This window comes from Ambystoma mexicanum, chromosome 3q (assembly GCF_040938575.1).
Source record: "Ambystoma mexicanum isolate Mex_15411 chromosome 3q, UKY_AmexF1_1, whole genome shotgun sequence".
Lineage (NCBI taxonomy): Eukaryota > Metazoa > Chordata > Amphibia > Caudata > Ambystomatidae > Ambystoma > Ambystoma mexicanum.
In genome coordinates, this window is record NC_090926.1 from 1,039,196,160 (window position 1) to 1,039,213,486 (window position 17,327).

At 45.5% G+C, this 17,327-nt stretch overlaps 1 protein-coding gene across 1 annotated transcript in view; it reads left to right on the forward strand.

Moving 5' to 3' along the window:
* Nucleotides 1-17,327, forward strand: part of TIMP2 (TIMP metallopeptidase inhibitor 2) — a 158,795-nt gene that overhangs the window by 83,202 nt on the left and 58,266 nt on the right. Inside the window, exon 2 of the mRNA XM_069655230.1 lies at nt 9,714-9,814. Within this exon, the coding sequence (XP_069511331.1) occupies nt 9,714-9,814 (101 nt within the window). The remainder of the gene's footprint in view (nt 1-9,713; nt 9,815-17,327) is intronic.

The window sequence follows — 17,327 nt, forward strand, 5'->3', positions numbered from 1 at the left end:
GCCATCATAGCATGCATCACTACGTAGATCCAGCTTCTAGTGCACAACCGCTGTTGACGCCTCCACTACATACTGCAACCCCTGCCTGCAAGTTGCTTACTTATCAATATGCATACAGTTTGTCCCATTATACTCCCACCTAGGTCCAAGCAGAGAGCGCATCTCCATCCTGGGCCTCTCAAAAGCCACCCACCTGAAGTTCCTGCACAATTCCCTCAAACAAATTACATGTAGATTTCTTTAGTACCAGCATTTCCCTCATGCCAAAGCACCAGCCTGCCTATGATGGGAGCTGATCTTAGAGCCTGGCCATTGTATAAAATCCTCCTATGGTGGCTGCACCCTTTGTATCAAAGACAGGGATGTTGCTAGGTCTGGAAAAGATCCAGGGCTACGCTAATGTCGGGACTATCGGAATTCGGGGCTGCTAGCCTTTTGGTTGTAGACCCTGAGATTCTATCCGAGGCTACAACTAAAACACCCGGGGCTATAGCAACGCCTCTGATCAAAGTTGACTTTAAAATCTCCCCACTCCAGCATGACGAACCTGGAGCTGCTCCCAGCTGCCTATCTAAGGTTCACGTACAGTCCTCTGATGGCGTGTGCACCTGGGATCACTGTGCCACGCCGTGTGCTTGCCAATTACAATGGTATCGTCTATCACTGTATGTCAGTATTATGAAGTGCAGGCCATCATGAGTATAGAATGTAGTCAAGCGGCTCACTAATGGCTGGAATATATTAGCAGTGATCCAATTCAGAATGTCGATCCCCTGGTTCTTACGCACCATAAGGATCTACACCTTTAGTGCCTGCAGATCCTACACCATCTCCACAAATGAATGGCAGTATGCCCTCCAGCACAGATTTCCCAGAGTGGTTCATACTTTCCTTATATAGCCTCAACCTGGTAGGCTCGTCCTGCAGACCCCCGGGGGTGTACACTTCTCTTCTCTCTTGGGATCCTCACCCAATGTAGAACAGGTCCTAGTCCTAGGCCGACATGGTCGGAAGAGGGCCTCCCACCCGAACACATACCTACAAATGTACAACAGGTCCCAGTCCTAGGCCGACATGGTGGGAAGAGGGCCTCCCGCCCCAACGCATACCTACAAAGGTAGAACAGGTCCCAGTCCTAGGCCGACATTGTGGGCAGAGGGCCTCCCGCCCCAACGCATACCTACAAATGTAGAACAGGTCCTAGTCCTAGGCCGACATGGTGGGAAGAGGGCCTCCCATCCCAATACATACCTACAAAGGTAGAACAGGTCCCAGTCCTAGGCCGACATGGTGAGCAGAGGGCCTCCCGCCCCAACACATACCTACAAATGTAGAACAGATCCCAGTGCTAGACCGACATGGTCGGAAGAGGGCCTCCCGCCCGAACACATACCTACAAATGTACAACAGGTCCCAGTCCTAGGCCGACATGGTGGGAAGAGGGGGAAGAGGGCCTCCCGCCCCAACGCATACCTACAAAGGTAGAACAGGTCCCAGTCCTAGGCCGACATTGTGGGCAGAGGGCCTCCCACCCCAACGCATACCTACAAATGTAGAACAGATCCCAGTGCTAGACCGACATGGTCGGAAGAGGGCCTCCCGCCCGAACACATACCTACAAATGTAGAACAGGTCCTAGTCCTAGGCCGACATGGTGGGAAGAGGGCCTCCCATCCCAATACATACCTACAAAGGTAGAACAGGTCCCAGTCCTAGGCCGACATGGTGAGCAGAGGGCCTCCCGCCCCAACACATACCTACAAATGTAGAACAGATCCCAGTGCTAGACCGACATGGTGGGAAGAGGGGGAAGAGGGCCTCCCGCCCCAACGCATACCTACAAATGTAGAACAGGTCCTAGTCCTAGGCCGACATTGTGGGCAGAGGGCCTCCCACCCCAACACATACCTACAAAGGTAGAACAGGTCCCAGTCCTAGGCCGACATTGTGGGCAGAGGGCCTCCCACCCCAACGCATACCTACAAATTTAGAACAGGTCCCCCTGGGCGGGCTTACCAAACCCCACCTCTAATGACACTTGCTTGCATTCCCTCAACAGTCTCTGGTTTGCATTAGTTACTTGCATTATTATTATTATTATTATTATTATTATTATTATTATTATTATTATTATTATTATTATTATCACATGCTTACAAATGTCCTTGGTGCTGAAAGGTTCCAGCCTGCACATGTAAAATAACAAGATGTAGACATAAACAAGCATTGCTAAAGCCAATAACTAGTTGATAAAAAGTGCAATCAGATGAGTTTGCTGCTTAGTAAAGGGAGTCTATCCTCCTGAAATTCACTGAGCTTTAGGCTCAACCTATCTATAGCATAAGAGAATAATATTTCACCCGTGACCATGTGTTATGATGCATGTTGTGTTCCATTTACTCAGTCTATGATAGGAAGGTTATGTGTTTAAGTCGGACGGCTTATAGTTATCTGTCCATTACATTCAAACTTACATTTCTTAATGACACTCAGCACATGATTGTGTCTTCCATTCCATTCTATCGCCATGGCCTTCGCACTGTTGCAGTGCACTGTCTTTTGCTCCATGGCAGCGCACTGCCCTCCCTTGCTATGCCTACTCTCTTCTTTCCTCCTTTCCCCTTCCCCCTTATCCCCCCCCCCTACACCTAATCACTACAGGAGTTGTCTTGATTCACTATGGTTTCACCATCACCGACCTGTTGCCAACGCTTGGATTTGACTTATGGACACTTTGACCCTGGTGCTTCGCCTTCTCTACTCTCATGCTGGACCTCCCCTGCATGTCATACACAGTGTGGCCCTGAATCATGCTGTGCCCATCGTCATCTTGAATCCTTGTTTACATTTTTGATCCCCTACAACATTATGTGTTTTACTACCCTCTGCAACTGTATTCGCTCCCCCCTCAGCTTCTCCGCTCTTTTTCAATGTTTTTATTCTCTGCATACTTCTCCTCTCCCCTCTCCCTTCTCCCTCTCTCCTCCCGCCCTCCCTTACATTTTTCTATGCACTTGCTATATCAGAATTGTCCCAGGACCTAGTATGATAGCAACACATGTTTGTCTCCTCCCCCCTGCCTTACGTGTCTTCCCCCCCCCCTCCAGCACTATCTGAAATGTACGTCAGGCCTAGTGCGATAGTCGCTTGTTTTGTTCCTCTCCCTTCTTTGTCCTCCCCTTCTCCCTCACCTCTTGTAAATTTCCGGCTCTACCAGAAATGTCATCAGGCCTAGTATGATAGTCGCTTGTTTTGTTCCTCTCCCTCCTTCTTATCTCTTATCCCTCACCTCTTGTAAATCTCCGGCTCTACCAGAAATATCATCAGGCCTAGTACGATAGTCGCTTGTTTTGTTCCTCTCCCTCCTTTCTCCTCCCCTTCTCCCTCACCTCTTGTTAATCTCCGGCTCTAACAGAAATGTTGTCAGGCCTAGTACGATAGTCGCTTGTTTTGTTCCTCTCCCTTCTTTGTCCTCCCCTTCTCCCTCACCTCTTGTGAATTTCCGGCTCTTCCAGAAATATTGTCAGGCCTAGTATGGTAGTCACCTGTCTGTTCCCATTTCCCTACCACTCCCTCCCTTTTTATCTGTGTCTAAGCTCTTGCACTATCTGAAACGTCGCCAGGTCCAGTACGATAGTTAATTTCACATTCTTGTTGTTCAAGGCCATGTAAGAATGTCATTGTATTTTTCCTTGTTCCCTCTCTTGCCTTGAAGCGCTTTGAAACACATTGTATATAGGCGCTATATAAATAAACTATCACATCTTATCAAGGCAGGCAAGCTCATTTTAAACCCACAGTAAGGGATGAGAGGGGAATCTGAAAGTAAAGCATATAGAAAATAAATAGGAGGCTAGCCAGAGGATACACGCTCTGCCATCATTCCCACCTAGGAGATTGAGTTTGTAGGTAATGACTCGCTCAGATAAGGGATATTGGCTTCTACAATGACGAACATGTTTGAATCTCAGGGAGATTTTAACACAACCATCTGGTGTGGGATGTGGAATCATCTAACCTAATGGTAGAATAGTGTGTCACTCAAAAAGAAAAGCCAGAATCTGTAATGGGGAGCGTAGCAGAGTAGTCAAGCTTCACCTTAGGAAGTTGGAAGGCTGGCAGGGAGAGCCAATTCATCTATAATAGGCGCCACAAAAGAATACACCACACTGGTATACTGGAAAAAAAGATACACTTTATTGTAAGGTCCAACATCAAGTATTTATGATGGGAAAAAAATACTGAACATCCCATACAACAGAGCATAGTGTACAATACAAAAACAGTACACGGCCAGCTAAGGCCTAAATCACTCTTTACTCTTTACCCTAAAATGTAACCCCCATACCTGGTGGCAGACGCAATAAATATAGATGTACAGCAGTGAGTTAAGAGTAGACACCTAGACAATATTACACACAGTAATTATTACCAGTCATGATCCAAGTATACCACACAAAGCTCAGCACAGGTTTGCTACTAAATTCTAAATAAGTATAATACCTGATACATGCGCACATACCACAGTTGTAGCATTTAGATGTAATCAGGAGGGGAACACAATGTCCAACACAGCCAGTAGGGCTACAAAACACCAGGATATTTTGGTTTGACAGTCCCTGGGCCCAAAAGGGCAGATTATAGACCAAGGCGGGAACAGTAGCACCACAATGAAACAACACATATCCTATGTAGGAGTGTAATACATACACTTTAAAAACACCTAACAAATCATGAAAAGTTACTTAAAACCCATGGCTTGGCAGAGAAATCTATGAACCAGCGACTTTAGAAAAATGCCACAGTACAGGTAAGCACCTTCAAAGTACCTCCCTAGGAAACACAAAAAGCCAGGTAGTGCCAGTTTCTTCCCACAGAAGCCCAGAAGAAAGCTATCGACCACAGGGGCCAGCAGTGGAGACCCACAAGAAGAGATACTTTAGAGGGTTTGAGTCCCAGCATCCCCAGGAGCAATGAAGCAAAGCCAATTCAGATTCAGACCCCAATATTAACCAAAGGGGAAATGCAGTAGAAGGGGACCTGCAGAACCCAACGTCCATAGACTATGAGGACAACTGAGGTGACTATCTTGAATAGCCCACCAACCCAGATCCCAGAGGTGATTACTTACTGGGTTAGTTCCTAAAAACCCTGTTTCAGGAAATCAGAACAACCCGGTAAGTAAAGGGTGACATGAAGGATCTGTTCACCTGTGGACTTGCACCCTGAGCCACTGACGACCCTGATGTCCCAAATGAAGAAGAAAGTGGAGTGGTATCCACCATCCAGTAGTGCAATAAAAGACTGAGATTGCTCCAGGAGCACACAGCAAACCCCAGTGTCTCAGCAGGCAAACATGGATGGCACACCATGCCCCCTGCAGCAGGACAACGGTGGTGGCAGCCAGAAATGGCCCAAACAATCAGATTTAGTGGATTGTTGGAGTCCTAACAACCATCTAGGCAGTAGCAGCTTCCAAAACCAAGGCGGAAGACCCTGGTAGTAAAAAGTGTCATGAAGTGGTAAAACCACTTTGGAAAATAGTCCCAGAATAGAAGGCCTTACCCAAGCAAATGAGAAGTATCCGTAGCAGGAGGACGATGAGGTCCAAGCAAGGACACTTTGGCACTCGAAAATGCAAACTGGAACACAGGCAAGAGACACCAGTCTCACCAGTATAGCCAGACTGGTTCTGAAATTCGGTTGCAATGGTTTTTCGACACCAACATTGTCCAGCAGGTAAGCAGGCCTTCTCAACTTCTAAAGATCGAGCACCCCTTACCTCAGGAATATGATTTCCCCTATACGTCCCTTCATTTAGAGGTGCTAGCGTATGATAGTCTACCAATCCCATTAGGGTATTGAAAACAGATTTAACCAATTAGATTAGGCTCAGATACAGCCAAACACCCAGGCGCTCCCTTATAGAGTGCCTTCACAGGGTCAGGAACTGGTCTAAGCAAGTCCAAACCATTATTGAGGATGCCAGTTTGGGATCACAACGAGTCCACAAGGGCAGGATGGCACTTTTAAGCCCTTTCTCGTGGTTTCTGTGAACAAAGAAGCCCTTAAACAAAATCGCGGAAATTAGGACTTAAAAAACGTTAGCAACCCAATTGCTCCCATAACGGTACATTGGGCTTTGTGAGGGGTCAGTAATGCGAGGCGGACAACTGCTTGTATCTTTCTCAAGATTAGACATTTTATTAAAGAAAAAGTTTGCAAATAAATCCTTGCTTGTCCTACTCTATCAGGGAATTCCCTACCTAGTCTAAAGGCTAATGGAATAACGCCCAATGTAGACAAACTGGCCCTCACACTAAACAACACAGGATTCAACGCAAAATAATAAAATAGCGTAAGATGATAAACAATAATTTAACAATATTGGGATGACCTTCACCTGTCCTGGGGTGATGCCTAGGGTCCCCATGGTTTTCCAAATGTTCAAAGAAAAAGGAAATCTTGAACCAGTTCTTATCAGTTCTTCAAAATGTTCAAACAGAAAGAATAGTCTTAAACCAGTTCTTTTAAGTGCCAAGTCAAAACAAATGTCAACAAACAAAATCCACTGGTAACAATTCTTCAGCTTTCGTTTGAATAGATTCCGTTCCAATTCCAGCCAAGGGAATAGCACCATTTGGTAATCCTGGATATCCTCTTTACAAGATTATTTGCCACAGTTCAGAGTATAGGCAAACAACATCTTCTTCTACAACTTTACAATTCATTATGACCTCTGCAGTACACTTGGTATAATTGTCAGGATGATTCCCTTTGGGTTGGTCTTTCCTCTTGACAACCCCCCTTATACTACTGATACTATGAGAATAGTATGCCACTTCTCCAAACACCTTCAATGTGACCCCACTGACAGTTTTATACACCACCAAAGTTCAGGTACTTTTGCTTCAATGTTATACTTCAATATTATTAGGCATATACAGACAAGACACTTTGACCTCTACAGGTAGGCAGAGCACTATTTTTTCATATGCTCCAAGAAAAGGGTAGCCTCTTTTCCTTTTCTGTCTGCCTTACTGCCACAAGTATAACCTGCCTCTGATCCAAGACTGACTTTCTCTCAACTTCAGCAGTCTTCAGCATTACAGATTATCTTCGTAATCTTCTTCACGAGTACCCAGCTTCCTTCCCCAGCTTGGTTCATACCCTCTTGGTTCACTTTCCTGATTTCTTCAACTTCTACTAATGCTTTGGGCACACTTGGAACCCACACCCTTCTGCAGCATGGGTGTCTCCGGTCTGGCCACATCAATTGGGAGTCTCCTTCACTCCTCACTCCCTCAGCTTGCCTTCAGCTAATGGCCTCAGGCTTCAGCACGGTCACCGTTCTACAATTACTTGGCACACACTCTCAGCACATCTTCCTTGGTGCAGCTACGGCACTGCAGGTTTTGAGACCACAGGACCCTCTCAGAACTTGCAGGTAAAAGCTGCTGTCTCCATGCACCGGCGTCCTTTTTGTGATCACACTTGCTTGTGAATTGTTAGCCTCATGCTCTTCTACTACTACTACCAGCCTTCCAACTCCTGCTCCAGCTCCTTCCCTCTCTCCTTTCTCTCCTCTCCTGCTGCAGCCTCATATTTGGAAATTGGCTTCAGGTGCCAGCCATTCATTTCAATTGCCTGACTCTTGTAAAGGCTATAAGGCCTAAATGCCTGATTACTTCATCTAAATGCTTCTTAGCCCTCTTCCTTGTCTCAGTCCCATAGGATTCTGGGACATGTAGTTTACTTCATCAACGTTAGGTTTTTCTACTTCTAGAGTTTGGCAAAAAGCCATCCAAAGGGCGGAATTATGGGGAAAGCTAAAAAGGGATTCATCCCATTCCTCCTGGTCTGCCCCCACCCCATGTGAAACTCCTACAGTACACCACCCCCACGGTCGGGATCTGAAAGCATCTGCCTTTCCCTGGCCACATGAGGAGGGTCCCAGACCAAAGTTCTGGGGAGAATCCCACCAGATTCTTCACAGCTTTGAATACGATAAAGCGAATTGCACCTCTGGAGAAGCCAATAGTGAATATTAGAATATTAGCGGCTAATAGCCTACCCTCTAAAAACAATGTGGTGTGATATCATCACCTTAGGGCACAAATGGGGTGCCTAAGAGGCATCTTTGATAAAGGGTGCCTTATGGGCAACCTTAAGTAAGGTAAAAAGGGATGTAGTGCCAGGGGCACTTTAGCAAAAGGCCCTCTGACCGCCAAAATAAATTAGATAACCCAAAATATAAAGGGTGGATAAAAAGAAGCAAGGGTTCCATAAAATGAGACTGGAGAGCCCCGAAAAATTGAATTCTCCCCTAACAGAAACCGTCAGTGCCAGTGCCTTTTTGTAACTCATTAGCACAAAGCAGCACTAATAATTTTCTCTGAAAATGTATTCACCGTCTATAAGGTTATAGAGAGAGCATAGACCTACTTATAGGTATCTTTGTAACTAACTTATCGGTTCTCGTTTGCATGTGTGTAGACACGCATTACACTTCTGGGCGTTTCCCCTTTTTAGATTTACGAAAGCCCTTTTAAATATATATATAGCATGGATAAGATGTAAAGGCCTGCACTGTTTGTTTATTGCTGAGTAACATTGATTCCATTCATACTCTGCTCATTCCTGGCGATCTGAGCAAGCAGGCTCTGATGGGGTTGAATTGAAAAACTAGAGGGCCCTTGCTGTGTCGAGTCAGAGCTATAAAAGCCAAAAGACCCATCCAAGCTGGCAACTCTTTGCATTCCAACACAAGAGCACCTGTCTTGTGGCTCCAACGTTATGGACTCCAAAAACTCTGCCCACACCTCATGCCTACAAATGGAAGTCATTTTGTTTTCATAATAGTAATAATATAGCGGATAAAGTACCTGCTACCATTTGTTACAAGGATATTACAAGTCACTGACGAGTTTCATGACCAAACAGAGGAACCAGGCTGTGGGCCTAGTTCATTTATAATGGCGCGGAACTCCCACAATAGGGAATATTTGATTCCTTATAATACCTGGCCATACACTGTCTTCCCCTTTAATACCTGGCCTCTTGCTTAATGCCTAGCAAGAGATCTTCCAGTTGCTGGTATATATCATGAATGTCAAATCTGTAATATGTAACTTCTAATGAGTTGCAAAAATACTTTAAGCTGTTGATTAAATGGCATTGCTCAGCAACGTGCTCGCCTTGGAAGCAAGACGCACAAAGCAACACAGGTTCGATCCCCGGGACCGTGCTTGAAACCTCTGGGCATTAAGCATGTTATAAATAACCTACCATATAACTTTAAAAAGCGCATTTGTTTTGTTCTTTAAAATAAGTAACATGCAGATTCTTGCTCTCGTGTGTGGAACTCCAGCGGTGCGCAAAATAAACATACTACCATAACCTGTACCTTATCAGTAATGGTGGTAAAATGTCACAGAGAGCAATTTTACAAGAAAGGAATTTGTAAAGCTTGTCAAGGCTCTGATTAAATTCTGCTCTGGGCTGGCTTAAGCAGCAGGCATTATGACGTCACAACTGAAGCGTAATTACTGGTTACAGAGCAGTAGTGATGTCCTTTTCTTATTTTATTATAGTTCAGTGATGATGTCTCAACTAGCTTGTAATAAGACAATTATTTACATGCTTTTTAATGAATATTGCATGCTGCCATGCATTATATAGCTTTATTGACTGACTGATTTCCTTCCTTACAGTAATCCGAGCAAAAGCCATTGTGGGCAAAGAAGTGGATTCTGGGAATGATGTCTACGGCAACCCAATCAAAAGGATCCAGTATGAGATCAAGCAGATCAAGGTAATAAGAGCGGACATGCAGCCCAGAAATCAGTGCTCAGCTACTCCACCCACCCTAGCAGTGTGAACTTCTTCATGAGTGTGAGCTTCCACCAGCAGTCTCATATCAATGTACTATATAAACCCAGCAGCGTACACCTCTTCCAACAGTGTACCATCAGTGTAATGTGTGATAGGATGCTAAAATTGTGTCATCCCCAGGATCAGGACCGCTATTTCCACCGAAATCCAGGAGTGCAAGTTTCCAAAAGTAGTATCTAGTCAGTGCCACATTATTCCAGCAGTGCGATTTTTCTATAGCAGTGCCCTGCAGGTGCTAGTAAGATCCAACAGTGTGAGTGTTTATCTGCAGTGTCATTACTGTCCCCTAGGATTCTAGCAGTGCAATCTTCCTCCAAGCAGTTCAGTAACTTGTCAGTGTGAGCTTCCCTCCAAAGTGCTGTGTGCGGGCTATGGTATTCCCGCAGTGTGAATAATGTCCTGGCAGTGTCCAGTCAGTGGGATAGAACTCCAGAAATGTAAGCTTCCTGCTTGAAGGGTTCTTTCAGGGGTGTATGACACAGCATTGCCCTTGCACTACTAAAGGCCACCAGCTGTGGGCGTCCCTTCCAACCGTGTTAGCTTCCTCCGAAGAGTGCACGATCTGTCCCAACAGTGGTCTGCCACTGGTATAGGACTCCATCAGTGGGAGCTTCCTCCAGCTGCTGGGCCGTTCTCTAGCCATATGAGCTTCCACTAGCAATTGGAGTGTCTGTCTAGCAGTGTGCACAACGTTATAGCAGTGCCTTTTCAGTGCTGTGTGGCACCAGCATTGATGGGTTCCTTCCAACAGTGGCCTGTATATCTCCTCTATATGACCCGAGCAATGTGAGTTGCTTGCCGCAGTACGACCTCCCTCCATCAGTGCGAGCTTGCTTCCAGTAGTGCCACCATCCTTCGGTGGGTGCTTGCTTCCCACAAAAGGCCCGCAGTATCAAAGCGAGCGTCTTCCATTAGTGGGGACTATCTCCATCAGTGCATGCTTTTGTCGTGACTCAGAGTCCGAGGTGAACTTATACCTTTGTTGCCAAGTACCAGTCAGAGAGAGATAAAAATAACTCCCTAACCAATCATTAAGACCACAGGTTGAACAGGAAACAACTGCGCCGGGTCTCCGGTGGCTGAAAGAAAAACAACAGTATTTCAACCAAAACCGCACAAGTCATTCTTGACAGTGAATTGACAATGGTATCCCCAGTGAACCTCACCTACCTAGTGTTGTCAGGAGCCACTGGACCAAGATGGTACTCTATAGCTGGGGGAAACCAGCTTTGGATGGAAAAAGGTGTGCCACTATTGGGGTGCAGAGAAGGAGGTAAATCCAGCAAGAGTTCAAAAGTCACATTTCGAGGGGAAGGCGGTTCAGAGAACAACCAAAGTGCAACGTCACTTCATCCAGGAAAAAAACACAAGTAATGTCACTTAATCCAGGACAAAACAGAAGTACATAAAAATAATCAAAAAACACAAAATAGGTCAAAAAGAAAGAATAAATCAGCTCACCAATGCAACAGGAGAATCCAGGGGCAATCCAGAGAGAAAAGCCAAGTCCAATAACCAGTTCATCAGAATCCCTGGGAAAAGTTCCAAACGCAAACCACTGAAGAAAGAGCCAGGGGTCCACAAAGCCAGAGAAGTCAAAACCAGATTAACAGGAACACAGAAAATGAAATGCTGCCAACTGAAATGTTGAGAATCCCTGTTATGTAGGTGCTGTCTCCTTTTATACAGGAAGTAATTGGCCCTTTCCTGGTTGAGTCACGCAACTCTGACAGGTCACGTGACCACCCTTATAATCTTCGTGGCCCTGGGCAGATGCTGACATACTGCAGCATCTTCCAGGTGCCATGGCAACTCCCAGGGATGGCGTGGCCTCCGAAGCAACTACGGAGGGAAATGGAGCCATCACGCGCTGCTCCTGGGTCGTCTCCCATGGTGGAGAGTGGGGCGCCGCTGCGCTTGCGATGGTATGGGCTGTATATTTATGACAGAGTCCCCCCTAAGGCCTGCAGACCCTGTGCGCGACGAGGATGAAACCGGTGGTACTGATGTACCAACTCATGGGTGTTTTCAACTGTTTCCCATGTTCTTTCTTCCGGTCCATACCCCTTCCAATCTATGAGATTTTGTAGATGACGCTTATGGAAACGAGAGTCAAGGATGGCATGGACTTCCTACTCATCACCCAAACCTACGGCGAGTGAAGGAGGTGGCACTACAATTCGAGTGGAAAGAACACAGGGTTTTAGGAGAGAAGTATTGAAGACTGGATGAATGCGCCAAGAAGCAGGTAAAGACAAACGATAGGATACAGGGTTGCTAACCTTCGTTACCTTATAGAGACCAACAAAACGAGGTAGCAGCTTATGGCAACCAGGAATATGCAGGTAACATGTTGACAACTATACTTTATCGCCAGACTTATAAAGTGGAGCTGGACGACGATGGTCGTCTACTACACGACGCATGGCTTCCTGAGCCTTCTATAGGTGTGCAGGGGTGTGATCATGGATGCCTTTTAAGTCTCTATAACAGGCATCAGCAGCAAGAAAAAAGGTTGAAGGGTCATCTAACAGTGGCAGAGTACAGGGATGTAGACCGTACAGAGAAGAAAACAAAGAAAAGTGTGGAGCATTGTTATGGGTGAATTTTGTCGTACTCAAAACTTTGAATCAGGTATCTTGATGTTTATTTTATTTATTGGGTATTTATAATGGCCTATACAGTAAATGGTGATTCAAGGTGCAACAAGACAAAAGGGAGGGGGGGGACAGGGATGAAGAATAACAAAAACGGCCCTACTAGGCCTCATGTCATTGGAATTGTGCAAGTGCAGTAACAAGATGTGCAGGGGAGTGGGGAGGTGGGGGAAGTGCCAGTCAGAGCGGAATGCGCTAATGCTAAGGAGGGAAAGAAGTGCAGGCAGGTCGGAGTGGAGAGTGCAAAAGTACTGGGGGGAGCAAGAAGTGTGGAGGACAGCCCCTGGGCTAGGCAAGTGCTAAGGGGAGGACAGGTGGACAAGTGCCAGGGGACTGCAGAGAATGCAGGGGAATGAAGGTCTTCATGCAAAGTGCAAGGACGGAGTCGGATGAGCTCAATAGGAGTGCAGGCCCAGCCAGGCTAGTGCAGGGAGAGGGAGCCCAGTAGGGCAAGTGCAGGTCGGAGGGGGGGTGCATGAGTCAGGGGAGACTGAGATGCTGGGTTAGAGTGGGCGAGAAAGGCCTGGTGCCCTGTGTGAATCAGAAGGACCCAGGCAGCCAGTCAATGCGGAAGAGGGGGACATTAGCAGGGGAGGGGGAGAGGGAATGAAGAAGAGAAAGGGAGGGTCTTGAGAAGCTTCCGGAACTTAAGGAGATCCATCTAAAATCTGAGAGGTATTTAGGGAGAGAAAGTTGGAGGTAGCGAATTCCCAGGCCCCAGATAGCCTTGTGGATGATGCATAGGGTCTTGAACATGATCCTTGTAGCAACCGGGAGCCGGTGGAGAGATTTAGGCAGATTGAGGAAGACGCTGTTGCAGTAGTCCAGCCACGAAAGGACCAGAGCTCTGGAGACATTGAGTTTCTGGGGGAAGGTGAGGAAAGGAAGTATGCTTCTGAGGAGGTGCAGCTGAAAGTGGGCCTTCTTGGTAAGGTCCGTGATGTAAGGAGAGAAGGAGAGATGGGAATCAAAGATAACACCAAGGGTTTTTGCCTCACCACAAGAGGGTGAGGGGAGGGGGCACATGGAGGGTGGCCAGAGAGTAGGAGGGAAGGAGGGAGCAGGGGTCCCAAAGAGAAGGATCTCAGTCTTGCTGGCATTAAGGCAGAGATCGTTAGCAGCGCACCATCCATGCTTGTTTAACAGTCAGACAGTCAGGAATGAGAGAGGAAGAAGAGGCGGTAGTGAGGGAAGCTTGAAGGAGAGCTGTGTGTAATTCGCATAACACTGGAAATTAGGAGAGAGAAGGTGATATGATATGATATGATATGATATGGTATTTGTAACGCGCCTATACACAAGTGTTTCAAGGCGCGAAAAAAAGGTGGAGATCAAGTGGGCCAGAGGGGCAAGGTAGATGTTGAAGAACCACGGCGAGGGGCTAGAGCCTTGAGGGATGCTGTAGGTTGAAAGTGTGATGGAGAAGAGAAAAGGGCCAGTTCAACCCGGGATGGTCGGTCAGAGAGAAAGGAGGTCAACCAGTCCAGTGCCAGGTCTGTGATGCCAAGAGTATCACAGAGCTGATTTTTAAGAGTGGCATGATTGACCGTATCAAAGGCAGAGAAAACTGAGAATTCGTATGAATGAACATAAGTCATGCATACGCAATAAAAACACTAATTCAGCGGTAGCAAGACACTTTAATGCAAAGCAGCACAACATCTCTCAAGTCAAGTTCCAAATTTTGGAAACCCTAGAAATGACAAACGTATATGCTGATTTGAAAAAAAGAAGGCAACAAAGAGAAGCCTATTGGATAGATCGGCTCGATTCTTTGGCACCACGAGGACTCAACGAGGAATTTGATCTCAACTGCTTCCTGTAATAATGTCACCATTTGTTCACCGTGCAATGTCAATAATGAACATGCCAAATTGTTACAAATTGCTCATGTAAAAAGTATAAATCACCATCCGATTTGAAAACACTGTTTTCTCTAGCTAAACTGTCTTCAGATAGTTTTTGTAATATTTATTATTTATTATTTATTTTGTATTATTATTTTGTTTATGTATGTTAGATAGTACATCTATATGCAACATGAATTTACATTAATGGCCAATTAGACACCCCAGGTCATGAGGCACACAATGGATCTACATAAACTATCAGAACATACACGTGCTAGCTGCACAACATACGACACGCAGATATCATGAGGCTTACAATCCTTTACATGTGCAATCAACATCTTTATATTTACATTTTTACATTCACTAACTAAAATTCACACTCTATGCCATTAATGTCCTAGTATTGCCTCTACCAATATGGCCGACTTGGCATTACACGAACGGCCATTTTGTTTACATAACGTTGCCCAGGGCAACGACACGAACCGCGAGTCCCAGACGCTGTTCGGAGTTGATTGAGCAAGACGCTGCTCACAACGCTCCAGGTAAGCAATATCTTTGTAGAATGCAATGCGAAGTCAGATCGCGTATAAACTGACAGCAGTAAATAACACGGAGGAGATAACACGTTCGTTCTCTCCATACCAGGCAGTGCTTCATAGAGAAACACCACACGCGGACAGTACGCGTGGGTTGCAAACTGGCACACAGGTTAGTGACATGCTAAATTAACCACAGGCATTCTCACACAATATAGTACGACAATTAACACCTTGGCACAGTAAGCACACGCCGCTAGTTTGACCTTTAAGCACCATAGTCATCACAAGGGATCACGTTGCCATTTTAGTATGTAGTTGACCAGTTCCATTAACCATTTTGAACTATAGAGTAAAATCATTATCTTTGTAAATGCTGCATTTTACGATTTGTAATGATGTATGCCTACTTGTTTGTTTTTTCTCTTTTTTCCCATTTCACTTTTATGTTAAATATTTGTCTGTCCCTGTGGGTGCCCTGTTCGTTAATTATGATTATTTTGGGTGTTAATTCTTGAATATCTGGTTGTTGTACATGATGTACGGATTAATTATGAACTTAAACATTGTAAACCTTCTAAATCCATCTATAATGCATTATAACGTGTGTAGTACTAACCTGGCTCTGATGAAGGATACAATCCGAAATGCATTAGCCGGATGGGTTTTCTGTTTTGCCTCAACTGAGATAATTAGCTTTTTTGGTGAAGTTTAACCAATTAAGCACAATCTTTTATGAACTTTATAAACACAATAATTGAAAAATTAAAAAATCTACATATCTTTGAATTACGATTGAAGTTGGACTTTATTAACTGAATAACGAGCACAAAAGAAATTGATTAACCCTTAGTGGGAATTAAGGGTGTGCGGCCCACACCGAAGGCACAATTGCCTTGGTCTCTTTTTCTCCATGTTCATTTTCTGTGCCCAACACGGTGGCACATGATAGTGGGCTGCACCCCATTAACATATCTATTCACAAAATAACAATCTATTTGAAACGAAATATACTATTAAGAAAAGAAGCTGTGCACTCTCGCCCCTCTCTTTTTTCAACCTTGATAACATTGCCATCAATGTTGAAGGAGTCGTATTTGGGGTAAAGTTTTGTGAGTTTGGATTGAGAGCCTAAGATGAGTAACTCAGTTTTCTCATCGTTAAGGCAGAGCCCGTGGTGAGCCATACAGGCCTGGATGACAGTGTATAGTGCATTAAGTGCTTTAGCATCGGTTACATAATCGCCAATGATAGGGATGAGTATCTGGGTGTCGTCCGCATAATTCGTGTAGGTGACACCTAGATGGTCAAGAATATCAAAGAGCGGTTTAGTAAATACGTTGTAAAGCGTGGGTGATACACAAGAGCCTTGCGGGACTCCACAAGGCACATGGGCTGGGTCAGCGGAGGCTAAAGGAGAGAAGACCCTCATGGATCTGTTTGCCAGGAAGGAGCTAATCCATGAAGTAGCTGCATCAGAGAAGTGGGCAGCAGTCTTAAGGTGCTGGCAGAGGATTTGGTGATCGACCAAATCGAAGGCCGCAGAGAGGTCGAGTAGAAGTAGGAGCGCTTGTTTGCCCTTGACTTTCAGATCCTCGATTTGTGTTTTTAAATCGATCAGGGCTGTCTCAGTGCCGTGTCTCGAGCGGAAGCCAGATTGCCTAAGTCCTAGTAAGTTGTTAGTATCAAGGTAATCTTGGATCAGGAGGTATGCGCACAGTCCAAGATTTTGAGAAGGTAAGGCACTGTGGTTATGGGCCTGTAGTTGGTGGGAATGCTATGGTCTAGGTTAGGTTTTTTAATCAGAGGGATGACCCACGCATCCTTGAGGTTGTCGGGTACTATGCCAGATTTGAAAGAGGAGTTGATAAAGGAGGTAATGAATGGGGCGAGGTCAGGCGCTGCTTCCTTTACAACCGGCGCAAGGCAGGCGTCACCTTGGAAGTTGGAGGGCTTTAGCTTCCTGATGATATTTTCCACTTCCTTAATGGTGAGTGGTGAGAAGCTGAAAGGTTTGAAGGAGTGCTTCGGGGGGGGTGTTGTAGGACTGGGGGTTCCCTGCTGAGTCCAAGAGATGACTTTTTTTCAAGTTAATTTTAGCTTGGAGCAAAGCAATTTTGTTTAGTAGTGCTTTTTGAATGCTGGAACACCATTCAGCGTCAGGGATACACGTATCCAAAGGAGCGACTGGGGACTCTAGTTCCTTAAGGATCTTAAAGAGTTCCTTAGTGTTGGATTGAGCTTGTGTGATCCTATTATTGTACACTTCTTTTTTGGCCTCTGGGATGGCTTCCTTATAAGAGAGGGAGGCGGATGTAAGGTTAATTCTATTGACTGGCGTAGGTGCACTTCTCCAGTTTGACTCAGCTTTTCTTTTATCTTTG